Source organism: Rattus norvegicus, chromosome 5 (assembly GCF_036323735.1).
Source record: "Rattus norvegicus strain BN/NHsdMcwi chromosome 5, GRCr8, whole genome shotgun sequence".
NCBI classification, from domain to species: domain Eukaryota; kingdom Metazoa; phylum Chordata; class Mammalia; order Rodentia; family Muridae; genus Rattus; species Rattus norvegicus.
In genome coordinates, this window is record NC_086023.1 from 134,882,529 (window position 1) to 134,910,272 (window position 27,744).

At 47.8% G+C, this 27,744-nt stretch overlaps 2 protein-coding genes across 5 annotated transcripts; one reads left to right on the plus strand and one right to left on the minus strand.

Annotated features, from left to right (window-relative positions):
* Window positions 1-1,175: 1,175 nt before the first annotated feature.
* Tspan1 (tetraspanin 1) lies at window positions 1,176-13,555 on the minus strand. Of its 3 annotated transcripts, none has more exons than XM_017593274.3 (10): window positions 13,426-13,555; window positions 8,659-8,810; window positions 6,950-7,024; window positions 5,504-5,568; window positions 2,876-3,082; window positions 2,618-2,692; window positions 2,403-2,501; window positions 2,165-2,320; window positions 1,824-1,907; window positions 1,176-1,602 (listed from the first exon to the last, which is right to left on the minus strand). In XM_017593274.3, the coding sequence occupies exons 4-10, from the start codon at window positions 5,558-5,560 to the stop codon at window positions 1,555-1,557; spliced, it is 726 nt and encodes a 241-aa protein (XP_017448763.1). In that variant the 5' UTR covers window positions 5,561-5,568; window positions 6,950-7,024; window positions 8,659-8,810; window positions 13,426-13,555; the 3' UTR covers window positions 1,176-1,554. The 3 variants fall into 3 exon arrangements, with proteins under 3 accessions (XP_017448763.1, XP_006238701.1, NP_001004236.1); XM_006238639.4 differs by lacking the exon at window positions 13,426-13,555 and adding an exon at window positions 10,078-10,353; NM_001004236.1 differs by lacking the exons at window positions 6,950-7,024; window positions 8,659-8,810; window positions 13,426-13,555 and adding an exon at window positions 6,083-6,202.
* On the plus strand, window positions 10,475-27,413 carry P3r3urf (PIK3R3 upstream open reading frame). Of its 2 annotated transcripts, none has more exons than XM_008763983.4 (2): window positions 10,475-11,301; window positions 26,950-27,413. In XM_008763983.4, the coding sequence occupies exons 1-2, from the start codon at window positions 10,923-10,925 to the stop codon at window positions 26,970-26,972; spliced, it is 402 nt and encodes a 133-aa protein (XP_008762205.1). In that variant the 5' UTR covers window positions 10,475-10,922; the 3' UTR covers window positions 26,973-27,413. The 2 variants fall into 2 exon arrangements, with proteins under 2 accessions (XP_008762205.1, NP_001386284.1); NM_001399355.1 differs by lacking the exon at window positions 26,950-27,413 and adding an exon at window positions 11,876-12,012 and having other exon boundaries at window positions 11,043-11,301.
* The last annotated feature ends 331 nt before the right edge of the window (window positions 27,414-27,744 follow it).

Sequence of the window (27,744 nt, forward strand, 5' to 3'; positions counted from 1 at the left end):
CCACCAGTTACAGGAGCCCATCCGGGAGTCTCAGCCTCAGCTTTTTGATTGAAAAGCTGAAGGGCTCTGGCAGTTGAGGACTAAGGAAAGACTATAATGTATAGTGGGTGCTTGCCTAGCCCACATGAAGTCAGATGTGATCCCCAATACCTCCTAAAACGAAGTGTGGTGATGGATAAATACCTGTAAACCCAGCACCTAGGAGGCCGAGGCAGGAACTATACCATTCGCAACTATATAGAGAGTTGAAAGGCAGTCTGGGCTACCTGAGACCCCTCCATCTCAAAGCAAAACCAACAAAAAAGTGAGATCTTGGCCAGGTATGATGGTACACAACTTTAATCCCAGCATTCAGGAGGCAGAGGCAGAGGCCCGTGAGGCAGATCTTTGAGTTGAAGGCCTTGCTGGCCTACTAAGCAGGTTCTAGAATGACCAGGACCACACTGAGAGACCGTCTTTCAGAAAAAAGGGAAAAGAATGCTTGGGTGAAGGAGCCAGTGCCAGTGGTGGCTGCTCTGCTATAATGGGGCTCTCAGCGCCTACACTAAGGCCACCAGCATGATTAACCAAACCACACCAGTTCCTGTTGAAGATGATGGGAACATAACCAATGTGTCCAGCCACCCATAGGGCACAAATCTGGAATTGCTAAAGAACTTGTGAATACTCTGATTAATGGGAGAGGCCCCCTCCTATGTTGCCCCCAATAGAATGTATACTCCCCCCTCCCGGAAGTATATAGGTCTTTAGAGCAATGGATAGGCCACCACCAAAGGATAAATGATTTGAGATTCCTAAAGTAGGGTACATAGCTTAGACCTACTTATCTAAGTTCCTGGAGGGCTCCAAAGAGTGACTCCCTCTGCACAGCCCTGACAGTAATTCTGTTCTCCCCTCCTTGACTTGAGCTTGTTATTTTCATAGCTTTCTGGTCCAGTGCCTTTCACCAGGAGGGAGAACTTTCACCACAAAAGTCCTCCCATGGTACATAAAGGCAGACCATTGCAGATCCCACTTTCTCCATGGACTCTTGGACATTGTTTTTGCTCTTCCTCCCAGGCCTGGAACCCAAATACCTACCTCACTTCCCTTCCACCCTGCTGAGTCTCCAGCTTCACAGAAATCAGTGCAATTTAGGCAATCGGGACCCATCTCTCCAAGCATACACAGGCCAATTAGAAGTATTTTCATTGGTTTATAAGTTCCAAAACACCTTCTGTACATTCCTTCTATGACTTTGCAGTGCTAGAATATGCCCAGGCTATAAGTGCCTTCATCCACCAGTGGAGTGCTGGGATCATCAAGAATCTCAGGAGATGGGCAGACATGGCTACCTCAGAGACTGGGACCAATGCCCCCCTCGCCCCAGTAGTGGAAGAACAAGACAGACACAGCCCGAGCGGTGGTCCCTAATTAGCCCGAAGTCCAGAGCAGCAAAGGCAGATCCACTCCAGCCCAAATGACGTTTCATCTCCACCCATTGCTGCTGCTTAGCTGTGCCAAGTGCCTCTTCCTGGTTTCCATGTGACGACAAGTCAGGAGGAAGAAGCAGTCTTACTTCAGATTGCAGTATAGATACATGGATACCACCATGGCAGCCAGCTGACAGGGAGGGACAGGGAGACATGAAAGGACATGGTTGAGGTCCTCAAGGATTGATTTCTTGCCTACCTGAACGGCCTACACAGAGCACTGTTTTCCTCAGTGCCAGAAATGAAAACACTAGAATTCTTCTTCCTCTAGAGAAGCCTTAGAGATGGGCTCATCTATACAGGTCTGGTAGAAACATAGATACCCCAGTTCCGGTCTTTGTACTGGCTTACCTCTAGGGCCGCAACTCCAACTGCCACACCACCCACGGTAACTGCATTGGTTCTGATTTTCTGCAGAATCTGTTTGAAACAACCCTTGGGAGAGAGAAGAAAGTATTTATAGCTGGCAGTGCCCTACCTCCAACCCCTTTACTCCTTACTGTAAAGCCATTAAAGCAATTACACTGGCGCTGGGTGGTGATGGTGGCCTTTAACCCCAGCACTCAGGAGGCAGAGGCAGGTCGATCTCTGTTCAAGCCCAGCCTGGTCTACATATCGAGTTCCAGGACATCCACAGCTACACAGAGAAACCGGATCACAAACGAAAAAGCTAATTCCACACCAGCACATACCTGTACATTCATACTTTTGGCCTTGTCCTCGGTGCATGGTTCAACTGTATGACTGTCAGTGTTGTTGGCGCAACAGAACGGAGGAAAGACTTTGTTCTCTTTGACGAAACGTGAGGAGTTAAAATCTGTGTAATTGTTGAAGCCACAGCAATGCAGCTGCAGACAAAATGGGGTTGGTAACTGATGGTGCCTTGATTTTTTCCCCTCTCCATTCCCAAATCCTCCCGGCCCACCTTACCCCCTCCATCGTAGAGTTCCACACTTGGGTGAATTCAGTCTGGTAACCATAGTCCTTTTCGATAGCAGGCACCACCAGAAATGTCAGGAATTGTTCAGCCTGGACGGGTCAGGCCAGTATTAATAGACTGGTAGGGGAAGTAGCCATTCACAGGCCACCACCAACTCTCAGAGCTTTGCTCCAGTTTTCCTCCCATGCCCCATCCCGTGCCTCACCATTGTGGTGTACACCAAAGCAACCACGGCCCCTGCAATCTCCGCAATGAAGATGATGAGGAGAATGGAAAAGAACTGAGTGGAGAAAGGAAACACGTTTTAGGGATACACACCTTCCTGCACACTCCCATAAGAGGCAGGGGGTCCCCACAGCGAGGCTTCCAGAATCCAGAGTAGGGTTTTGGGATCCCAGAGGCTGGTGTCAGGGATGAAGGGGGAACCCTTGGTTGTGGGCCTGGGGAGCTGGGTCCAACACACCATCATGAGCACACACTTGTTCTCGGAGTGAGCACCATAGCAGCCCAGGAAACCAAGAATAAAGAGTACAGCACCAGCGGCGATGAGGAAGTAGCCCACGTTGACAAACTGCATGGCACTCGATGATAGTGATCCGAAGGCCTTCAGGAAAGATGTCCCGTCGACGGACACCCAGATTCCCACAGCCAACAGGGCTGCACCACAGAGCTGAGGACAGAAGTCAGGCTTGGAAACATTGCTAACAAATGGCACCATCAGATCAGGAAACCTTACCTTTCCTCGACTTTGGGACCTAACAACCTACTGAGCCTACTGTGCATGGAGGGGAACATTAACCAGTGCCAGAAAGATGAAGCTGGACACTTAGAACGAATTCACCAGTCTGCTCACCTGGGGTTCTAGAAATATCCACAGACTGGGAGGAGGTACAGCACCTTCCTTTTAGTGTTGTCAGGGTCCTGCCACATAGGCAGGGCTGAAAATGGGTCCAGTCTCTCATTCTTGGCCTGTGAGTGTCTAGAATGACTGTCCTGAACATGGAAGCAGTCAGTGGTAGTGTTGAGCAGGCTCAGTAGTCACTATAGCAACAGCAGGGTGAGGCTTACACCTGCTTGCAACCTTGAAACAGGGCTGAGCTTGAGAGGTTCATTCACCCAGAGGCCCTATTCGATCCCCCTTCAGGGTGGAATCAGCTGTCAGTCTCCTTTCACCCAGACCACTGCCTGACATGGAGAAACAGGTAGAACACAACTACAGCTTCTCTTCAAGACATGGGCTCAACCTAAGGTTTCAGAGGTGATCTGGAAGCTCTGAGGGGGGTTCTGATGGAGGTTCTGGTACCACAGCTCCTAGCAAACCTTTGCTGAGCTGAGGTCTTTGGGGGATGAATCAGCCTGACACCAACTTGTGCCCAGCTCCCACTAAGCTAAAGAGACCAGTCTGGCATGGGCATAAAAAGATATATATTGTGGCTATACCCCAGGATGTTTGCTTAATGACAAAAGAGCTGGGCTGCTAGCCTCCAGGGTCAAATTTCAAGGAGCCTGCCTTTCCTACTTTGTTCTGCCCGGTCTGGCAAGGCCTAGGCAACAGAAACCAAACTGGATTTGCCATTAACCCTATCAGACCAGAGCCCTGGCTTTCCCAATTACTGAAACCCTAGCGTTTCCTTCAGTTATCTGAATGAAACCTAGTTCTTGGCAGCCAAGGGAAGCCCAAGGTACAGACCACATTGGAGTCAAAGAGACTACCTACCATTTTGTCCAGTTTCTCTAAACTGGCACACACGTCATGTCTCTATTCTCTCCCCTCCCACTCATTATTCTCCAGTGACATCGGCCCCTGACCACTGTTTTCAGACACCCCTTCTTTTCCTCCCTCCCTTCCTACTGTCCCTCACCCCCTTCATGGTGGCTATTTTTCAGTTCATCTCTAAAACTACCAGTTTCCAAGAACTGACTTTGAGACCACACAGGGCTACACGAAGGATGAAAGGCAGACTTTCCCTTACTGTTGCCAGAGTCCCACCCCCACCCCGATGACTTCATTGGCTGCTCACAGGCACAAGACTTTCATATATCCATGCCCCTCCATTGGGTACACGTGAGTGTGTCGGATGACCTCTTCTTTCCCCCTACATTGCTCAAACCCTTTCTAACACGTCTTTGTCTTACCACTCCTCTGCCACCTTTGTTTACTGTGTCCATTGCTCCTTATCTCTGTCACTATCTCCAGGGTTTGGGCCTCATGGCTCAGCTTCTCAAACAAGCCCTATATAATCTGTTCCTGGTTTTCTAAACAATATCAAATTTCATTACCTTTGGGCCTTCCTACGCACTTTACGGCTCCCCCACCCAAAGCAAATGTCCAACTCCAACTACTTCCTCCAGGAAGCACTTTCCTACTAGACTGGATCCAAACCCCTCCAGGGCCTCCCTTAGCCTGGATGGTAAGTCTAAATAAAAGTACCACTTTGCAATTATCAGTGTCTATAGCAATTACCAGCCTATTTGACAATTAGCAGCCTATCTCATTTACTGGACCTGAGATTCTCAAGGGCAGCGAATGGCCTGGCTCTACCCTAGCACATAGCATTGAGTCTTAGTCAATGAATATGTTTTCCTTTTTGTTTCTGGACTTACGCATGCTAAACAAATGCTCTACCACTGAATAACAATTCCAGTCCCTTAAGTGCCAGCCCAGTCAATGCGTACTTAGAGTCAACCCTAAGAGGCATGGACTCTCAACTTTTCAATGTACAGGGGTCATTGAATTACCTTTTACACTATAAACTTAAGCAGATCCCCTTTCCTCTCTGAAAATGCCTATTTTAAAAGGGGGAGGGTCATTCCTGCTAGCCTACCCTGCCCCAGAATGATCCTTCCTGGAAGGGAGGTGAGAAACTTAAGCTTCTCTACCACTAACCTCCCCCATCTTCACCCAAACTTCTGTGCCGCAGCCAGGTAGCTAGTGGGATCAGGAGTCAGCATTGGGAAAGACCCTCTGCTTCCTTCTCGAATAGGAAAATTTACAGAGCAGAGTCTGGGTACATAGTTCCCCATTCTCCAGCCTGCGTTCTGTTCAGACTGTGACTTGCTTTTGTAAGAAACCCACAACCTCCATACTTACAAAGATGAGTAGATTGAAGAGGATCATCATGACCTTAATGAATTTGAAGCACTGCATGGTGGGTCCTGGGAAACGGACATGAACAAATTAGGGCCTTACCTCCCACTTGCCCTAGGCTGGCTTTGCTTCTGGACTCTGGCCTACCAGAGTCCAACATCCTGTTGTTTCTCACCAAATTTCCCTTGCATCTTAACTCTTTTTTTTTTTTTCTTTTTTCTTTTTTTTTGGAGCTGGGGACCGAACCCAGGGCCTAGCAAGCGCTCTACCACTGAGCTAAATCCCCAACCCCGCATCTTAACTCTTAATATCTCAGAACTTTTTCCAGTTTTTATGCTGACACATATGCCCACCTATACTAGTTCTCAGATCTTACTATCTCCAGATCCCTACCCAGATATTACAAGCCTGATCCCACACTGCAGACCACTCAACGCCCTTTCCGGACACCTGTCTTTCCTAGTCCTCTTTCTAAACCAATCTCAGATTCTTCAGTACCCACCCGATGGCTTTTTCTAGCACCCCAAACCTGTTTCCAGACTGGTATCTCTTCATAGGTTAATCCCTGGCCTGTGCCATCACCTGCTCGGGGCTCTTGGTAATAGGTTCTGAACGGGATCTGCTGCACTCCCGAAGGAACACAGTAGCTCCAGGAAACAGCCACTCAGTGCGCGGGCAGAATGCTGAAGGAACCGCAAGTCCTCACACAACACTGCTCGCCTACAGGTGGGGCAGGTGCTTTAAAAAGCCTCCTGCCCGCTCGCCCGCCCTCTGGCCCCACCCAAGGCTGATTAACCTTCTTTGCCCCTGCTGCCCCCTACTGCCTGGAGATAAGTTCCCAACACTAAAACCAATAAGCAAATCTCCCCCTGGAAAGGTCACCATAGGCTCTGCCTCTACTAGAAAGGGATATGCGGGGCAGCAGTGTCAGGAGTCGGACAAGTAGCTTCCCAGAACTTCGGGGTGCCCTGCTCACAATAGCATGTGTGATATGATTCTTACCTCGAATCCGTGTGTTCACATCTGCTCAAGCTGCCATCCATCCATATGTTTACACACAAAACTCACAGTCACATATATAACATAGAGTGGTACTCCTGAATGTGCATGGACACGTCTCACACTCATCTGCGTGTGCACACACACATCAGTGTATGCACACACTTTTGAGCACATACCCTCATGCACACACACATATGCACATGCAGACAAATGCACACTCATGTGCACACTTATGAGAACACACATGCTCATACACATGAACACACACACACACACACACACACACACACACACACACACACATTCAAGGAAATGATCATGGTCCTCTGTTCTCACCTCAGAACAGGAAATGGTTATTTTTCTCTTTCCTTCACAAAACCTACAAGACCTTGAGGTCCTCCTCCTCTTCCTCTTCCTCCTCCTCCTCCTTTTTTTATATTCTTTTACCTGCATAGCTCTGATGTGTGAGCCTGGTTCTTATGGAGTTCAGGACAGGACATCAGATCCCCTGGAGCCCTGGAACTGAAATTATAAGAAGTTGTGAGCCACCATGTTGGTGCTGGAAATCAAACCAGGGTCCTTTGCAACCTCAACCACTAAGCCATCTCTCCAGCCCCCTCACTTCATCCTTTGCCATGCCCCTTTTCTTCTTTTTTCCCCATCTCCGTGTTCTGGAATCCAGTGTATGGCCCTGGTCCTTCTACCAGCAGGTGGCACTGTGGGCCTACAAAGGAGACACTGGTCCCACGGTTCCAACCCGTCCTTTCTGGGGCTCCCCCTTTGTTTTCTCACTCCACTCCTCCTGGCTGAAAGGTTCTTCACAATCCTTGTTCCCCACCCATTCAGACCAGAGGCTCAAATTCTGGTTCTGTAATTTCTTAATTGTATGGGCCCTGGGAATTTTTATTTGTTTATTTATTTGGATTTTGTTGTTTTGTTTGTTTGTTTGTTTGTTTTCCAAGACAGGGTCTCACTAGCTACCTCTGGCCATCTGTCCTGGAACTATGTACACCAGGCCAGCTCAAACCTATAGAGATCTGCCTGCCTCTGACTCCCAAATGCTGGGAATAAAGTCATATGTCACTGTGTCTGACTATTTTATTTATTTTTAAATTGAAATTCTATCTAATATGTATGAATGTTTTGTGTGATGTATGTCTGTGTACCCAGTCCAGAGGCTAGAAGAGAGGAGATCCCATAGAACTGGAGTTACAGACAGGAATCCCCATGTGAGTATTGGGAATCAAACTGGGTCCACTGTGAGAACAGCTAGTGCTCTTAATGGTTGGGCCATCTGGTCTCCAACCCTGTTTATTTATTTTTCCTTTGTGTGTGTGTGTGTGTGTGTGTGTGTGTGTGTGTGTGTGTGTGAGAGAGAGAGAGAGAGAGAGAGAGAGAGAGAGAGAACCAGGCTGGCCTTGAACTTAGAAACCTGCCTGATTCTGCCTCCAGAGTGCTGGGACCATAGGTGTGAGTCACCAATCTGGCTTTCTTTCTTTTGAGAAGGGGTCTCACTCTGTAGATCAGATTAGCTTCAAACTCAGACAACTGAAGTAGAAGGACTGTGTTAGGCGCTAGGATTGCAGGTGTGAAACACCACACCCAGCTAACTGGAATTATTGCTCATCCTACCTCAGCCTCCCTAACGCTAGAGTTCCAGGTATGCACCATCCCACCCCGAGACTCGGCCAAGATTTGTTTTTTGGTCTTTGTTTCCTGGTCTGTGTGAGATAATAGTTGACTCAGCAAGGAGCACTAAGAGGTCAGAACGGAGAGCAGTACTAGAGTGATTATGGGATGGATTTAGGGGAGGGATGATGATGGGAGAGAGCATGTGTGTGTGTGCGCTGCTGGGGACTGGACCCAAGGCTTTGCATACCAGAGACAAACGCTCTGTCACTTGAGGAAGTGGATTGACTTTTATGACTTGACTTTTGTTTTCTTGAGAAACAGTGTCACTATGTAATCCTGGCTTGTGTAGGACTCACTATGTAGCCTCAGCTGTCCTTGAACTTGCAGTGATCTTCCTTCTACTTCCACCTCACGAACTGGGGGGGAGTTCTGTCTTGTGCCACGACACCCAAGGAAGTGGGTTTTTGTGTGTGTGTGTGTTCACAAGTGCCTACAGAGGTCAAAAGAAAGTGGAGTCAGATCACCTGGAGCTGGAGTCACAGATGATTGGGATCCAGCCAATGAGGGCGCTGGGTGTCTTCTTCAAGAGCAGTAAGCATTCCTAACTGTTGAGCCATCTCTCCAGCCCGGAAGTGGATTTTTGTTTAGTTTGTTATTTTTGAGTGGAAGGAGGCAGCTGTAGAGACAGGGAGAAAGCAGATAATATTACAGGTGATAAGCCAGTGGGACATGCCTACATTAGCAGCTACTCTGGAGGCTGAGGCAAGAAGATCGTTTGATCCTATAAGTTTAAAACCCTCTGGCCAAGAGGAAGTGAGATCCCATTGAAATGGAAACAAATGGGCTGATCTTGGTGGTCAGTGCCCCGTATCCCAGCACTCCGGAGGCAAAGGCATGTGGGTCTCCGAGTTCCAGGCCAGCTAGAGACGTTCCAGACTATACGCTAAAGAATGCCTTAAATGAGCAACGTGCTTTGGATTTTTTGTTTTGTTTTTCTGCACAACAAACCTATAAAATGGACTGCTTGTCCGCTCTTAGTTGGTTTTGTCTGTTTATTTGGCCGGGTTCCGTTTTTGCTGTTGTAGGTCTCAAGTTGGCCATCATGGCAACTGACTCTATGAAGCTAAAGATGACCTCGAACTCCTGATGCTGCTGGCCTCCCACCTCCCGGTGGGTTTTAGGTATATAGGGGTATGCTGCCACACCCTTTTAAACTTTCTTTTTAATCCGAATTTTAAATGTGGGGAAAACACAGAAGCCCAGAAAGCTGAAGGACTTGTTAGGGCCAGATAACTTGTGAGTGGTAGCGGCAGAACTCAACCTGTCAGTCTACCTTAAACACTAACAGAGTCTCTAAGGAGGCAGGAGAGTGACATCCATGGAGAACCAGGGAGGAGACTTGGGCCCAGAGCCTGAATAAGGACAGAGGTTCACAGGTATAGGGCTAAAAGTTAACGAGGTCAAAGCAAGGGATGGCGAGGCTCCAAGGTGCAGAGAGATTGACAGAAAAGAGACAGAGGTGTGGGAAAATGGGCAAATCCTAAGTTCCTCAGCTTCTCAGAGGGCAGGGTAGACACTGCCGTTCCTGTCTGCTTCCTACAAGCCTGGGGAAGCCGGAGTTAGAACTTCTTCCCCTTTATCCATAAGGGCTTTCTCTTTCATTTCAGGAAGAGCCCTGGGTGTCCACATTCTCCCATGTTCCTGGTCATTAACAAATGACCTGAATAAATAAATAAATGAGTGCAGAACAGCGAAAGATGAACACGAACGCTCTGGGCTTCGGCCCCTCGGCTGCCTCTAGTTCTGTGACTACACCTCACCAAGCTGGTTTCCTTTCACTGTCAAACTCCATTACTCAGATTCCATAGCCCTGGATTCACCTAGTCGCTACATTCATTTGTGACCACGAGACCAGTTCTTGTGTCACTTCTGCAATTACTCACAGAGGATGTCCACAGAAGTGAAGGTTCTGAGTGCCTGCCGTACATTTCCAGCGGAGGTCTGTTGAGTAGGACTTTCTGTCCTCAGAAACATGTTCTAGCTCTTATAAACCGATGTTTTCCCAGCAGTCTGATTACAATCAATATTTTGCATTCGAGTTTTTTAGAGATTTTGTTTTGTTTGTGTTGTTGTTGTTGGTGGTGGTGGTGATGATATCAGGTGGTGGTAGAGTTCCTGGCCCAAATAGTCCCAGCTGTGCTGATTATTATTATATTATATTATATTATATTATATTATATTATATTATTATTATATAAGAAAGCTGTGATATATTTTAGAGGAAATGTTTGTGTTAAATACCTCGATTTCCCTTGGTGTCCTGTCCTCCCTTCTCTTTTCTTTTCTTTTCTTTTATTGAGAGAGGGATTCTCTGTGTAGCCTTGGCTGTCCTGGCACTTTACTCTGTAGACCAGGCTCGCCTCGAACTCAGAGATCCAACTGCCTCCACCTCCCAAGTGTTGGGATTAAGGCCTGTGCTACTATACCCTGCTTTAGTATTTGTCAACTCAATGCTTAGGGTGATTCTGTAAACTTCCAGCTGCTGGGAAGACTGAAAATTGACTTCTAGGAGTAAGAGTAATATTAGAACCTCTGCATAGGTCTGTGGTGGGAATTTAATGAAGACATACTCAGCTTAGTGTCTGGCACACAGTAGGTGCTTGATAAGCATTCTTAGTATTATTAATGTGGATAAATTTATAACAAAACAAGTGATTTGTTTCTGCTTCTCAAAGCCCCTTTCACCAAGGGAGCACTCTGTGGTTGCTGGGCTCTTGGGCTAGAGTTCATGAAGAGGATTGTGAGGAAGTCTGAGCTGTGTCTGGGTGGGGGATGGGACAAACCTGTAACAAAGAGCACCACCCTTAGGCAGGCTTCGTATGTCATAGAGATCTCAGTTATCTTGGCCAGCAGAGCCCCTCTGGAGCTCTCTGCAGTCATGGGGCCTTCTCAGCTTGTTCGAGCCCCTAGGCCTCGGGGCATGAGCTCTCCCTACCGAAGGCCAGGTATGGGTGGACCCAGGCGCCGGTGTCCCAAGATGTTCAAGTGTAGCCGCAGGACATACCGGCAGAAACCCCGAGGCCCAACTGCCACTGATCCGTCTTCTGTGGCCACAAACATCAGTGACACGGACACTACCACCAGTGTGTGGATCCTCTCACCTCAAGGTTAGTGGGGAAGTACGGAGCTGGGGAATCTGTGACTTAGGGTGGGGATTTGAAGAACAGAAGCATTCTGTCCTGCTTAATGTACTCTAAGGACAACCTGGGAAACTCCACCCAAGAACACAGCTGGGTTTTAAAGGCACGCATCATCAGATAATGAGCGCTTTAGTGGACTATGTCAGGACTGCGACTGCGTTAGAGGGCATGGGGGAATGGGTGAGTCCAAGGACCAGTGGGGTTTTCACGAATGCCTATTTTTCTTCGGTGTGCATGTACACATGCATATAGGCACATGCACGCATGTGCAGGCCAAAGGACATCCACCTTTTTTGGAGACATTAGCCTAGAGTTTGTCAAGTAGGTTAGAATGGCTAAGAGACAGGAGGGGTCCATGAGTCTCTGCTTCCACAGTGCTGGCATTGATCAGCGTGGACCACCGTGCTCAGCTTTTTCATCTGGATTCTAGATTAACTTCAGGTCCTTTAAAGACTAACACTTTACCACATCATCTCCCACCCTCCAGATATGCCTTTTTTTTTTTTAAATAATACTTTCCCTCCTTTTTTCCTGTCTCCAGTTCTCAGACACCTCTGTCAACCTAGGGGCTTTCTGATCCTCTAGAAACACCCAGAAGCTTGGCCTGCACTTGACCTGCTGCTCCAGAGGGCTGTTGGTGGTGGACAACAAATACAGTCATTCTGCTTAAGCGTCTTACCCCATTCTGAAGTGTTTCAACTATGCAGGCCATGAGGGCAGGGTTGGGGGTGGATCCGCTTAGGGATAAACTTAAGAGACAGCAGCAAGGATCACTGTGGACCACAGCAAAGTAGAGGAACGGGACAAGGTCAGCCAGACAAACCCATCTTTGTCCTCAGTGTTTTGATCTGCCCTGTGATAAGGGGCTCTCCTGCCTCACACTCCCATGGGCACAAGGCATCTTGGAGAGGACAAGAAGGCACAGAAAGGAGACTGGATGAAAGACAGAACCCCACGAGTGATCTAGAATGAGGTACACCGGTGCTGGTCAGGGTGTAGGTGTGATTGCTAGCTGTGACAGAACGGGAACATTATGCCACATGTGGCCAGTATGCCTTTATGACTGAATGTGCTTCAGCTGTCAGCTGTGGGAGCCTGAGGAGCGTTCTGAGAGGGCAGAGACAAACCATAATGGCATTGGCTCAGCTGAGAATGAAGGTCAGGAGGGGGAGGGGGCAGCCTGCAGGAAAAGGGGTGTTCAGAATGGCTAGTGTAGGAGAAGGACATGTCACCTTCAGCCCCCCCAGCCATCCTCTGAGGTCAGCGTTTTCCAGGACTGCCTGCTGAGCTGGGGCACTTGGGGGTGGGGCAAGACTGAGTTTGAGCCCAGGAAAAGGGGAGGGTGTTGCACTCTGTCTGGCCTGGGGATTTTCCATTTGGATTTCTGAATGCGTGCCCATGTGTCATCGGGTTTAAATAGGTTTCCATGAGGTTGTGTCTAGTGGAAGGAACATTATGAGGGTCTCTGTCTCTGATGTGTTGATTTGTATGTTCATGGGCTAGTGTGAGAGTTGGGGGCTGGGGGTAATCCCTAAGACCTTTGGTGGCCTATCCTCCGGGTTTTAGAAGTCTAACTAAAATCATTTGTCTCTTAGGAGAGGAAAACTGAGTTACGTACATTTACTCTAAGCTTGCCAGAGTGTGGGATCCTGAGGGGAAGGCTGAGGGCTGGGGCAGACAATTTGCAGCTACACTGGTTCTTGGGTGTGCTGAGCTCCTTGTGAAGAAAACAAGCGACTGGACATTACTATCAGTTAGAAGGTGGCTGGACTGCTGTCCAAGGTCCATAAGGGGTTCTGTACATACAAACACATGACATAGTCCACAAACAAAAATTGACATGTAAATATAAGGAACTCACGGGTCTACAACATAAGAAGCAAATGTATGTATCCAGGCACATGATCTATAAGCAGAGGTCAGCACTAGCAAGAATTCGATAGATACCCAGCCGCCCCTTGGCAGGAAACATGCCCCTACACAGACATAAACATACATACACCCACACATAAGTACACAAGTTAACAAGTATACAGACATGACACATGCAATCATACTCGTGCAAACCCAGACACACATAGACACACTCACCAGACTTCCCTGCCTTTCAGCTCTGAGGCCCAGATGTCTCCCTCCCCAATATTATTGTGTGCAGTGTGTGCATATACATGCCTTTCCTTCTGTCTCTGTGTATCTGTGTCTTTGAGTGTGTGTGTGTTTCTATGTGTGTATGAGGGGGTTGATAAGCAGAGGGAACTCGATGACATCATCTCTTCTAGCTATTTTTAGCTCCATCTGCAATGACTTCTCCTCCATTACCCCTCCTCCTCCAGGTTCCCAATTCTCCTCCCCCTCCAGGCTCTCAGAGATAGCAACAGCCAGAGAGTACCCACTCCTTCAGTTTAGGTGGTCTGCCGGATGATTGGGTGCAATTCAGCGGCTCTCATCCAACCAGAGTTCTTTGGAGGCTGAGGACAGGGCTGATCCCCAGCCTGGGAGAGGGGGTTTGAGCTGTGGGGCCTGGGTTAGATGAGTGGACCTGTCTGGTCTGCCTCTCCCGGGGGCCTGGGCTTCTCAGTCTGTATCGTCAGTGCTTGCTGTGTTTAAGGGAGGTGTTAATGTTGGAGGTAAGACAGGTGAAGACAAAATGAGAGGCCTCCCTCAATGGGAGACAGAACACTGGGAATCTGGCAGCTTCAAGGATGGCGTCTGTCTCTCCCTCTTTTCTTCCTTCTCCCAAAGGTTAGATAACATAAGGAATCCGGAGGGAGCACCCCCCTTCACTTCAGATATTCTACCTAGAGATTTCCAGAAGCAACGCTTCCTTCTCACTCCCTAGCTGTGCTCCCAACACCGCACCGACCCACCCAGCAGGGCCCTCTGCTATTCACTTCCACTTTTAGACCCCTCCCCTGAGTCTGCTCTGTGGGAAGGCCACTGTTCTCCATCTGGAGATTGAGAAGATTGGATCCTAGAGGGGGTTAGCACTGGCCCACACCTTATGGTGCCTCGGGAAGCAGCCCAGGGGAGATGGAAAGCAGGTGGAGGAGGAAGTGGTGGCACACTGGGACAGCTGGCACAGGTGCAGAAGGCACAGCCCAGGCAGGGAATCAGGTGAGGGGGAGGAGAACGGTAGCCTGAGGGGTCCATGCCAGGAGGAGGGCTTCCTGCTCTAGCCAGCCTTGGGCAGCCACCGGAAAATCGGGTTTGGCAGCTTCAGCCCTACCTGTGCAGAACTGTGCTGCCGGAAGGGCTGGAGGAGGGGGTCCAGATTGCTCCTGGGAGGTGGCCCGGGGCACGTCATCCTCTTCAGGGATGATGAAGTTCAGGGAACATTCTGAGATCTGGACTGGGGGCACCCTTGTTTTACCCTAAACCCTAGCACGATGCTTTAACAGTCCTGGTTCCTTCCTTTCTGGGCCAGAGACCCCTCACAGGAAGGGGCTTTTTGAAATCAGTTTTTTCTGGGAGTCTGACTCAGGCTGGAGGACAAACAGTCAAAGGATAGGGTCTGGCTGAACCAGACAGTCCCTGGGGCAGGAGGCTGGAGTTCCCTTGTCACTAATGGTCAATCACCGGAAAACCAGCTCCAGGCCCACAATGCAATACTGGTCACCCCACCCTTACCAGTGCTCTTACCCACACCCCCACTTCCGGCCTCTGTTCCTTCCTGATCTCTGGGGAAGGCTACAGAACTCCCTGGGGAATGGCTGTGTTCCCTCCCCTGGCTCCTCGCCCTGTCCTTAACCCTCCCTCTCCAGTTACCCATTCAGCAACACCAGTCTCCCACTCAACTCTCTTCCACTGGATTCTGAGGCAAGTAGGAAGAAAGAACTGGGAAAGAGCTGACTTCTGCTGCTGCCTTCAGGTTCTGGAGGGTAGACTGAGTGCTGGGGGTTAGCAGTGGGTTGCCTGTAGACCCCGGACGAGTGGAAATCTCTGTTCCCTTAGCTGTCTCCTCCTCCTGCTTTTAGTAGAACCCACAAAAGACAGCCCAGAGTTGAGACTTGCAACTTGTAGGAAATAAACACAAAAACCAAGGCCAAGTGGGCACTGGTTGTCGTTACCACATCAGCAAACAACACTCATTAAACACACAGACGGTCGTGTAATTCTGGATTCATAAAGTTCACAGAGTTTTACTATAAAATGGATAAAATGGTAGAGGCTAGACAATCTACTGAATCTCAGACCCCATGCCCAACCCCCACACGTTAGACTGTGCTTAAATTAGAAGTTTAAGGTGTCAGTGAAGTCCCACAGTCAGGTGGATGCCCAGGCCACATTTTCTGCCATAGAGACAAGAAGCAGCTCCTGGGTGTGCTCAGGGGGACAGGCAAACAGTCCTGGGTGCCTGAGGTTAGGCTGAAGTGATAACCCTGCAATAAACTGGACAGAGATAGACTTTGTCCATGAAGACAGGGGAAGAGTTGCAGGTGGAGACAGAGTGGAACTATAAAAACAATGGCACGGCCTAAAGAAAGAATCACACTTGGGTGTGGTGGCACACGGCTGGAGTCGCAGGACTCAGGAGGCTGGATGGGAAAATCACTTGAGATCATGAGTCTAACGCCAGCCTGAACTACGTAGCAAGACGCTCATCTCAAAAAGAGAAAATGAAAAATGGAAAAAAGGTGTGGGGATGTCAAGTAGTGACACCCTCCTGGTCACTACTTGACACGGTCCCTGGTGTTTTCGGCTTCCCCGTGGTTGGGTTAACCTCAGCCAAGGACATTGCTGGAGGTTAGCTCAGTGCACTGAATCAGGAGCTCAAGGCCAGAGTCAGTTATATAGTGAATTTGAGGCCAGCTTGGGCTATAGGAGACCCTGTCTCAAAACAAAACAAGCCTGGTGTGGTAGCACGCTCCTCCAGTCTATGTAGCAAGTTCCAAGTCTGCCAGGACTACACAGTGAGATCCCGGTCTCAAAATAAATCCATCAAAATCAAAACAATTAAAAAACAAAACAAAACAAAAAAAAAAACCCCAAAAAAAAAAAAAAAAAAACAAAACCCAAAACATTCCCTAAGGTTAGTGGAGGCCCCTGACTACATTGCAGGTCAACAACCTATGTCAGACTACCTTCTTTGAAAAGATACGAAACAAAACATACTTTGGGCTTTTCTTAGGGTCTCTCTTAGGTGCAGACTGTGCCCTAGGGGTACAATGGGGTTCAGAGTCCCACAGTAAGGTCATGAGAGAGAATCTTGTTGAGGGCATCTATCTGAGGTGGTTCTCGAAGGAGCTGGATATCCAAAGGAGCCAGCTAACCTGAGCCTTGCAATGTATACAGCTCACGTGGTTCAATGGCTGTCCCTCAAAACCACAAAAATAATAAAATAAACCGATGGTAAACGAGAAAGGAGACGTTTATGTGTTTGGTTTCTGAGACAAATTCTCACTATGTAGCCCCGATCAGCCTGGAACTCGATGTGTAGATCAGGCTGGCCTCAGAATCACTATTATGAAACAAAATGAGGTGAGGGGTACCTGGCAGACCCATGATAAGGTGTCCCCTAAGAAATCACACTATGCAACAGATCCGGAATAAAGGGGGTTATTTGGGAGAAGGGATGGGAGTGAGGGGCTGGAGATGGGGTAAAGGCAGACAGATGGGAGCAGAGCCATGAGGGTAGAGGTCAGAAAAGGGGAGAGACCAGCCAGGTACACATGGGAACACAGAGAGAACTGGGGTGATGAGCAGCTTTATTATATGCTGCCTGCATCTGGGGGTGGCTGGTAATGGCAGCAGATGATGCTGTAACCTTTGCTAGGTTCCTGGGAGGAGCCTAACAGAGTCACCTGTAAGCTAACACTCACAGGCATCGTCCTGCCTCTCTCTGCCTCTGCCTCCCAAATGCTAGGTTAAAGGCATGCGTTGCCACATTGTTAATCTTGAGGGAGAAGTTGTATGGGGACCCTTGCAGAGCTCTGGGGCTGGTTACTAGTTAACAATAGACATATTTACTGGTGTTTCTGGGAAGCTACTGCAAACTCCCTGCAGGAGCAGTTCCAAAGACAGCCAGATTCCAAGCCCTACTGGGCACGGAAACAGGGCAATGTCAGCTGAAGGTCATATTCAGTCACCTGTTTGTGGATTTAGTTCAATGTCTTTACTCTGACCTCCACTCACACTCCTATCTCATACCCTGCCCTTCCTTACCTGCCATTCTACATATTTAGACCTGCTGTGTGACCTTTGGCAAAGCATGTCACCTCTCTGGGCCTCAAACCTTCTTTAATTGAAGTTTATAATTGGGTTCTTAGGATAACATTTATACACACACACACACACACACACACACACACACACACACACACTGGATTTTACTGTGTAGTTTTGGCTGTCCTAGAACTCACTATGTAGATCAGGCTGGCCTTGAACTCACAGAGATCTGTCTGCCTCTGCCTCCTGAGTGTTAGGATCAAAGGTATGAGCCACCATACCTGGCTGCATTTAAAATTATTTAGTCCCTGGTTGTGGTTAGAGAAACCCTGCCTTAGATATCTCTATATCTAGCTTCCAAAGAACCCATTAAATAGTTTCCTGAGAGAACGAAGGCAAACAGCAAACAAATAATGCTTACGACTTGACATTCTTGCATTGATGCGTGTTTTCATAAATCTTATAAAATGTCCACAACTGTCACTCTGGTGTTTAGTTTTGTTCTACAGACTGAACCCAGGGCCTCTTGACTACGCTAAGGGAGCACTTTACAGGAAAATGCTCCTCCCCGCTCAAGCTCTCATTGCTCTGTTAATAGATTAATGGACTGAGGCTCAAGGAGGGTAAATAGCATGTAAGATTACCTGCCTAGGCTGTAACAGAACTGGAATGGCAAGTCAGATTCTATCTGAATCTGAGGGCCGTGGCTTCAGATTAGCATTAATTCTGTGTGGCTTCAGTAGGTAATGAGAGCCCATGGATGGGAGACTTAGGGAACAGTGGTCCAAATGGCCAGCCTGAAGGGTTGAAGAGCTTCAGTCAGGGTATGTGATAGGTACTGAGTTTGGGGGAAGAGGAATGAACCTTGTTGGAGATGGCTGGAGACTGGAGTAGTAGCCAACTGACCCTGAGTTGGTCCTTTGGTGTTCATAAGACAGTGTGTACGTGTTGAAAGGAGGCTGTAAACGAGGCTTCCAGGCTTTCTCAGTGAGTCTGGTTCTCAGTAGCCTGGGGCGTTAAAGACTTTACCACTGGGATAGTATCCTGTTGTAGATGCTGAGAGATCCAAGAAATCACTAGTTTTATAGGGTTGGAGTTGGAGGCAGCCCTGAAGGTCATCTCACCCAGATCCATCTAAGAGTGAGAGAGGAGTCCAAGATCTACAGAGGGAATATGACGTCACACAACAGTCACTATCTCTCTTCCCATCACCTTCCAGGTACTCCACAGGAGTGGATTCTGGTCTTGATTCAGATCTTTTTTTTTTTTCCTCCCTTGGAGACTAGGTCTCCCTGCATAGTCACGTCTGGCCCAGAACTTGCTAGGTTGGTCTTGAATGCAAATCCTCCTTCCTCGATCTCCCGAGTGTTAGAATTACAGGTGTGTGCCACCAAGCCCAGGGCAGAGGCGTCTTTTAGGATGGGCTTAAAGAACTGGCAAAAGCTTAGCTGAGGCAGCATGGGAAAGACTTTTCTAAGAAACAGCTTGAGTGGCGTGGAATTCTGAGACAGGCATGAGGAGAGACAAGGTTGATACTGAGAGTCTGAACCTTCTGTACTCTGTGAGCACAGTAGCAGCCACTGAGATGCACCCCCACCCCCACCCCAAGGGTCTAGAGGTAGCTGCTAGGAGGACCTGAGAAGACCCTACATTTAGTGCTCAGTTTTCTTGTCTTTCTTTCCTTTTTTCTTTCTTTTCTTTTATCATTATTGGGTTTTGGGAAACAGGGTTTCCCTGTGTAGTCCTAGCTGTCCTAAACTTATTCTATAGAACAGGCTGGCCTGAAACTTGGAAATTTGCCTGCCTCTGCCTCCCAAGGGCTGGAATTAAAGCTGTGCTCCACTACTCACTAGAAGATTCTTGGGCTGGAGAGATGGCTCAGCGGTTAAGAGCACTGTCTGCTCTTCCAGAGGTCCTGAGTTCAATTCCCAGCAACCACATGGTGGCTTACCACCCTCTGTAATGGAATCCAATGCCCTCTTCTGGTGTGTCTGAAGACAGCTACAGTGTACTCATATAAGTAACAAATAAATAAAAGTAAAATTCAAATTTAAAAAAGACATTTTAAAAAAATATAAAGGCATGTACCACCAGGCATGGCTGTCTTTAAAAAAATTCTTTTTTCTTTTTTTTTCTTTTTTTTCTTTTTTTTTTTTTTTTTCGGAGCTGGGGACCGAACCCAGGGCCTTGTGGTTGCTAGGCAAGCGCTCTACCACTGAGCCAAATCCCCAACTCTTTAAAAAAATTCTTAATTGTGTGTGTGGGGAGTGCTGGACTAGGGCTCCCCCCTACCCCTCCTACCCTCCCGCACACTCCTCTCTCTCATCTCATCTTTCTTTTCTCTTCTCCCCAAAGCACAACTTGAGGTCTGGCTCAAACACAGGCAGAGGTGACTAGCAACCACCACAATCCAGGTTTCAGGGGCAGTGTGCACATCTCACTGCCTTTTAGCAGCTTCAGCAGTTCTGGGGTTGGGGTGGGATGGACGCACCCTCAGCTCAACTTTACAGCTTTGTGAGATCCTTGAGCCCTTCCCTTGCTGCAGTGATGCAAATCCGTTCCGGATTTAGTAAAGGCATTCTTTCCGTGAAGGAGACGAAGGAGGCGCACAGGCGCCAGGGTCGGGCTGGAAGTAAGGCTCCTTGTCGGCTCTGACCTAAAGGCAGTGGGACCTGAGATGGGAATTCCCTCCTGGTTAGGAATCCCTTGGTTCCATCCAGGCTTTTGAGGGTAGGAGAGAAGTTGGGAATTCCTTGGCAGGATAATTAATGTGGGCTGCACTGGGAGAAGAAAACTGATCTCCAGTAAACCCTCCGGACTCAGAGTCCGAGAGGAGTGGCAACGAGCAGGCAGGACACTGGTCTAGAGGTCTGTGACATGTTTTGGAAGGGAAAATTTTGAAGGTTCCGATTAGTGAGCAAAATTGGTGGGATCGAGGATTCTGGAATCTTCAAACCACTGAGGAGCTGCCCCAAATACAAGTTTGGCTAGAAAGGACTAATCCCACCCACCCTTGTCCTGCGGACTTCCTCATTGCTTGCAGGGGACCAGCTAGGAGCAGGAAGAAGGGAATGCATGGAGCTCCAATTTCAGGAAACAGAGCTGTAGAACTGTGTGACGGTCTGTGGTGAAACGTGCTTCTATGGATAAACATGGGAACACATGCGTTGACTACAGCATGCCAGAGCAAAGCAAGCTTTGTAGCCAAGGACACATCAGGTGAGCAGTGGTGTTCACCCTACTCACAGCTACTCTGGAGTCAGAGGCTAAGGACCAATTATTTGAGCCCAGGAGTTTAAGGGCCAGCCTGGGACAACCTAGGAAACTCCTTTGCAAGCAAACAAGAGACAAGAAAAGAAAGACAGGGTTGGAGAGACAGCTAAGCTGTTAAGAGCACTGACTGTTCAATTCCCAGCACCACACAAGCATCTGTAATTCCAGTTCCAGGGGATCCAATGACCTCTTCTGTCCCTTAATGTCTGGTGGACAGACATACATGAAAGCAAAACATTCATACACAGAAAATAAAACAAATTCAAGACAATACATTTCATTAACAAACACATAAACTGAAGTTCAGGTCTGCTCTAGCCATTTACCGTTTTGCACATTTCTTCAACTTTATCAAATCCCACTTGTCTTATCCTAAAATAGGAATAGGAATAAGTAGAGACAAGGTTTGTTGTGAGGGAGAAGGGAGTTTAAGAACAGTATTTAGAACCATTCTTCCAAAGTAGTAATGAGAACCTTTAGCCTCCTTCGGAAGAACGGTAGAGCCAAGCCCTGGCGGGGTAGAAGTCCCAGCTAAGCCTAAATATGTGACTAAATGCTAGTCTGGGAAATCGGGAGGAAAAGAAGGATGTTAGTGACAGGGAATAGCATTGTCGAGAAAGAGGACACCACAACACGTGAGGTCTGGCATGAGAGATGAAGTTAGACAGCCAAGCAGGGATGGTATGATGGGGTCTTGAAATTGCCAAGACCTGTTTTCATCCTGGCAGCCCCTGAGGGTTTTTCAGTAAAAGCAGGAGCTGGGTTCCCAGCGACAATGGCGTGAGGGCAGGGAGAGCTGTAAAGGAGGATGGGGTGGCAGTGTCACAGGGAAGGGGACTGACAGAACGGACTCCAGTGGTGGCCTCTGGATGAAAAGAAAGGAATGGTTCTGAGAGAGATAGGAGTGGCAGCTCTTAGTGGTGGACTGAATGGAAGACGCGAGAAGACATGTTAGTCAGCTTTCTGTTGCTGTGACAAAATACCCAGGGCAATAACCTTAAAAGGAAGAAAGATCTGGATCACGGTTTTAAAGTTTTGGGTGCATGGGGTTTGATTCTGATACTTTGCACCTGTGGTTGCTCAGTGTATCCTAGAAGATTGTTTACCTAAAGGCTGCCAGAAGCAAGCCTGAGAATGGGACTGGGGACTGAGGACCTAATACCTCCCTTAAGAGCATGCCTTCAGGGATGTCCCTTCATTCCAGCCAGAGGCTGAGGACCAAGCCTTCAACACATGAGCCTTGAAGACCCCAAACTCATGAGAACATTGTGCTGATTTCCAGCTTGGGTCTTCAGTGGTGCTATTTTCGGAGTAGGAAGAAGGAAGAGTAACATATTGTTGAGCAGCTGAACTGAGTTTTGAACATGCCAGTGGCTATACCAGTAGACAAACCCTTAATAATCGGGGTCTTTTAATCTCACCTGGCAATTACTATATCCTGAGATGGGATGGAGTACGAGTACCTATTGCTGATTGGCTGTTCCTTGGCTTGGGCTGAAAAGGGAATATTGTCTGGGGTGAGGCTGATGTTACCATGAAGCAGGGCCAGATAGGTGTGTCTCCCCGTATTGTGTTTGAGTGCCAGGCTGTTTCTTTGGCTGCGGTCATATTATGTCAGCACAGGGATTGGGTTGTTGAGAGAGGGTGATGATACTCTACGCCACCTCATAGCTGAGAAAAACTGAGGCTCACGCTTAAGTATGGAGCTGAGGTGCGGATAAGGGTCTGTGTATAAGGTACTCTCGAGGTAGTAACTGACATTTGCTCTAAGAGGATGGGGAAAATACTAGGACCAAGGTTCCTGTGTGGAGCAATGTAGCCGGGGAAGGTTGCTGAAGACCAGAGAAGGAAACAAAGTTTCCTGCAGGTGATGCCATTTGTATAACCTAAAACAGTCTCATTCTGAACTCCTGGCCAGCGATCATTGGCAAACAGCCACTGCCTACAGCAAGGCATATCCAGTCATCAGGGGCACGTAGGCAGAATGTGCCCACAGACCTCCACAAGGGCAGGCGGGCTTCCTTCAGACGGGCCACAGGCCACAGTTTTTAGCTTCGATCATCTCGGGATTCGGTTATGTGGCTGCAACACTATCCGTTGGACGCTGGTACCTGTTCATCTTCATATCAGGGTTCAGCACAAGATTGTGTTCATTTCCTATGTTTTATTTTACTTTAAAAGGTGTGTGTGGGGTGTGACAACAAGATGACTTAGCAGGTAGGGACACTCGGAGTCTGATCCCAGGAACTGTAGTAGTGGAAAGAGAGAACCACCTTGTGTTAAGTCTACCTATCTCTGACTTCCATTTGTATGCCTTAGTACTTGAGCAACCTCTCCCCCACTAGAAGACAAACAAATGAATGTTTTAAAAAAGGCATCATGTGATGAAGTGACAGAGTCTGTCTAAGAAAGAAAGACTGGCACTCTGGGCTTGGTGGCACGCACCTAACACTTGGGGGCAGAGGCAGTTGGATCTCTGTTCGCGGCCAGCCTGAGCTACTTCCAAGCCAAACCTAGTGAGACTATAAAGACAAAGGATGGGCTGTGCGTGCCTGTGTGCATCAGAAGCCAGAGGAGGACACTGGTTCCTCAGTCTATCATTCAGACCCAGTGATACAGCTACCTCTGCTCCCCCTTCCCCACAGTGTTGGGGTTACAGGTGAGCGAACAACCATACCTGGCTGTTTATGTAGGTTCTGAGGTTTTTGAACTGAGGTCACCATGCTTATGAACCCATTTCCCCAGCTTTGGGAAGAAGTTTTTAAAGATATAAAGTGTTGCTTGGGGTTAACTTAGTAGGAAGGATGACTGCTCAATCGTGAGTACTTGAGGTTCAATCCCCAGCACCCATAGTAAAGCTGAGTGAGTGTAAGGTAACCCAAACAATGGAGAGGCAGAGGCAGAGGCAGAGGCAGAGGCAGAGGCAGAGGCAGAGGCAGAGGCAGAGAGGCAGAGAGGCAGAGGCAGAGGCAGAGGCAGAGGCAGAGGCAGAGGCAGAGGCAGAGGCAGAGGCAGAGGCAGAGGCAGAGGCAGAGGGAGGATCTCTGGGGCTCACTGACTAATCAGCATAGCCAAATCAGTAATCTCAAAGTCTTTAAAAAATATATATATACATATATATATATACATATATACACACACATATATATATGTCTCTTGTCCTTACTCTTCTCTGCTCTCTTGTCCTCCTTTGTCCCTCTCCCTTCTCTCCCCATCCCCCATTTCCCTCCATGTGCTCATGGCTGGCCTTACTTATCCCCCCTTCTACTCTTCTTCTCTCATTAAACCTTTATACGTGGAAAAAACATATATATTTATCAGCCGGACGAGGTGGCACATGGCTTTAATCCCAGCACTTGAGAGGGAGAGGTTTGGATCTCTGTGAGTTCCATGACAGCCTGGTCCACAAAGTGAGTCCAGGACAGCCAGCGCTGCTATGCAGAGAAACCTGTCTTGAAAAACCAAAAAGTAAAAACAAAACAAATATATATGCAGGCTGAGGGCTATGGCACGCACATTTAATCCCAGTACTCAGGAGGGAGAGGAAAGTAGATCCCTGAGAGTTCAAATCTAGTCTGGTCTACACAGCGAGTTCAAGGATATCTAGGGCTACATGATAGACTGTCTCAAAAATTAAAATAAAAAAAATAAACTATTTCTTTTTTGAGCCTGTGTAACTTGCCTGCTCATAGGTCTGCAGAGGCCAGATGAGATTATTGGATCCCTTGGAATAGGAGTTGTAACACACATGCACACACACACACACACACACACACACACACACACACACCCCTAATCTAAGTCTAGTACACCGAATAGGTCTGTTCTTCAACTACATAGCTAGTTCCAGGCCAGACTGGGATATTCAGTGAGACTGTTTACAAAACCAAAACAAACAATAATAAAAACGAATGAACAAATAAGACAGACAGAAGAGGCCATAACGAAAGGCTAACCGTGGTGATACATGGCTGTAGTTCCGATCTTTAGGTAGTTGAAGTGACATCTCATTTTAGAAAAACAAGTTCAGACTGGTGAGATTGCAAGTTTGATCCCTGGAACCTAAGCAAAGCAAAGCGGAACAGAACAGAACAAAAGCATATGCCATATCCAGAGGAAACGACCTCTCCCTCTCTTCTGGTCTCTGTAGCACTCGAGCATTGCTGCGTGATCCACTTACATGTAGGCAAAACTCTCATGCACAGGGGGACATGGTAGCACCCTTTTAAACCCAGCCCTGAGGAAGCAAAGGCAGGCAGAGCCACATGAATTGGAGGCTAGCCTACTGTATATATAGTGCGTTCCAGGCCAGCCTAGGCTACACAAAAGACCTGTCTTAAAATAAACAAGCAAAAGCCTAACAACCCAGTTCCAAACACCAACACCAAACAAGACATAAAACACTAACAAAGCTTACATTAACAGAACGGTTACAATGGTGGCTGCAGAGGTGCTCATCAGGTAACATAGTTTGTCTGACACTGGCATTTGTGTTCAAGCTCCAGAACCCACAGGGTGCAATGAAAGAAATATTTCTACAAAGCTTCTTAACTCTCACACATGGATTATCACACACACACACACACACACACACACACACACACACACCACACTCACACACGTGCACACACACGCATGTACACACATGCACGCACGCACGCACACTCACACAAATACATGGAAAAAATTAATGTGATGATGAAAATTTGTGTGCCCATATGTGTGGATTTACACTGTGCCATCAAACACTTTTGGGCAGGAAGCAACAGAGTCATAATTATGTCTTCAAGTGATCCCACGGGCTGCGGCTGGGTTGGGGGAGGGGGAGGATTGCAGTGGGACAATCGGGGAACCTGGAAGAACTGACAGAGGGACTGTTGCTGATGGAGCCATAGGAATACAAATGGATAATAGGATGCAGGGGCAAGGACGCTGCAGCTCCTCTCTAAAGACCCTCAGAGAACATAGAGGAATCGCCCAAACTTGGCCCAAGGAAATTGGGCGCTAAGATAGAGGTCAGCTATTTCCAGTTGTATCCCACGGATATACCTTATAAGAGAGGGGAGGTAGGTGGCAGGGACGCGCATTTGTCTTGGGCACCTTCCCGTTTTGACATTGGACAAACTGCAGGGAATTTTTTGTAGGTTTGGGTATTTTAGGGGTATTTCTGTCATTCTGACTCCCTGTGGGAATCAGCTTTCTTAACAGAGATTTCTTAGAGCTTTCAGAACTTGGATGGAGACACAGTGGACTGAGTTGAGTGCTGGGGATGTCTGCAAATGTGCACAGAAAGGGGATGATTTCTGCACAATTGTTTACAAGAAGGTGGTTGACACCGTCAATGGTCTGTTTACCTCCAAAAAGAAATCAAAGATCACCCAAAATTTGATTAATGTGGTGGCGTGCTGTGCAGCTATTAAGTTGATTTCCTCTTTTTCTTTATTATATTATTTATTGTCTGTGTTTGTGTATTAGCACATGTGTCACAGCACCGTGTGGAGGACAGATGACAACTGCAAAAGTTGGCTTTCTCTATCCACCGTGTGGGTCCTGGGCATCTAACTGGGTGGTCAAGCCTGGTTTACTTGTTGAGCCACCTCACCGGTCCCTTGTGTAGATTTCGGACTGAGAGACTGAAGGGCGAGTCTTGTGGGCAGACTTAGGAATGGGAAGAGTTTCGGGTAGGGGGCCAAGTACAATGGCTTAGCTGAACCTTTTTTTTTTTTTTTAATTGGCGTCAGACATTTTTACTCACATTAGCTAATTAACCGACACTTTATCCAAGTGGAGATGAGGGATGGTAGAGGACAGCAAGCTATGCCTTATCACTCTTCAGAGGCTGGAGGAGACTGATGATGGGACTTCAGTACCAGAGCCAGAGTATCTGTGTGCTTGGACAAGGGCTAGCAAACAACAGGGGCTAATTGATAGGCTCTTGGGGCCTGTGCGTGATGGTCAGCTGATCTATCTATAACTGGGTGATAAATGCCCCATTCAGTTCAGGGTCCGTGACAGCCCAGAGACACCCAGGCAGTCCCTGCTGCCGATCTGATGACAAGCACATGGGGTAATGGCTGCTGCAGCACAGATGTCTTCTCTGGAGAGCACTCTTGATTCCAGGAGGCAGAATTGACTCTTCATGGTCAGAAGTGTCACATACGATTCCTTTTTCCACAGAGGAAATCTTCACACCGAGATAGAGCAAGCAGTGAATTCTTCCTACTGTTTTTTTTTTTTAAATAAAAATGTAAGAAGACAGCATGCACGATGGTTTATAATCCCAGCACTTTGAAGACGGAGACAGGAGGATTGCCAGAAATTTGAAGTCAGTGAGCCTCAAGTCATCCTGGGCTACAGAATGGGACCTTGCCTCGAAACAAAATGAAAAACAGGGACTGGAGAGACTGCATAGTGGTTAAGAGCATCTGTTTTTGCACAAGACCAGAGTTTGACTCCCAACACCCACATGGTGGTTCAGAACCAACCATCACTAGAGGGGATCTATGGACAGGGCCTACACATAAATAAACACACACACACACACACACACACACACACACACACACACAAATAAAGAAGTAACTCTGCTTAAATGAAGCAAAATATTTACTGAAAATAAAAATAAGTAAAACTTAAAAATATCTTAGCTGGGCTTGGTGGTACATGTCTTTAATGCCAAAACTCTAGAGACAAAAGCAGGCAGAGTTCAAGGCCTCCCTGATCTACTGAGTAAGTTCCAGGGCAACCAGGGCTACACAGAGAAACCCTGTCTCAGAAAACAAAACAAAACAAAACAAAACAAAACAAAACAAAACAAAACAAAATCTTGGCTTCCTTTCTTTAGAATCCAACCACTAAAAAAAGTTTCTTTTTGGGCTGGAAAAATGACTCAGTGGTTGAGAGCACAGGCTGCTCTTCCAGAGGACCTGAGTTCAGTTCCCAGCAACCACATGGTGGCTCACAACCATCTGT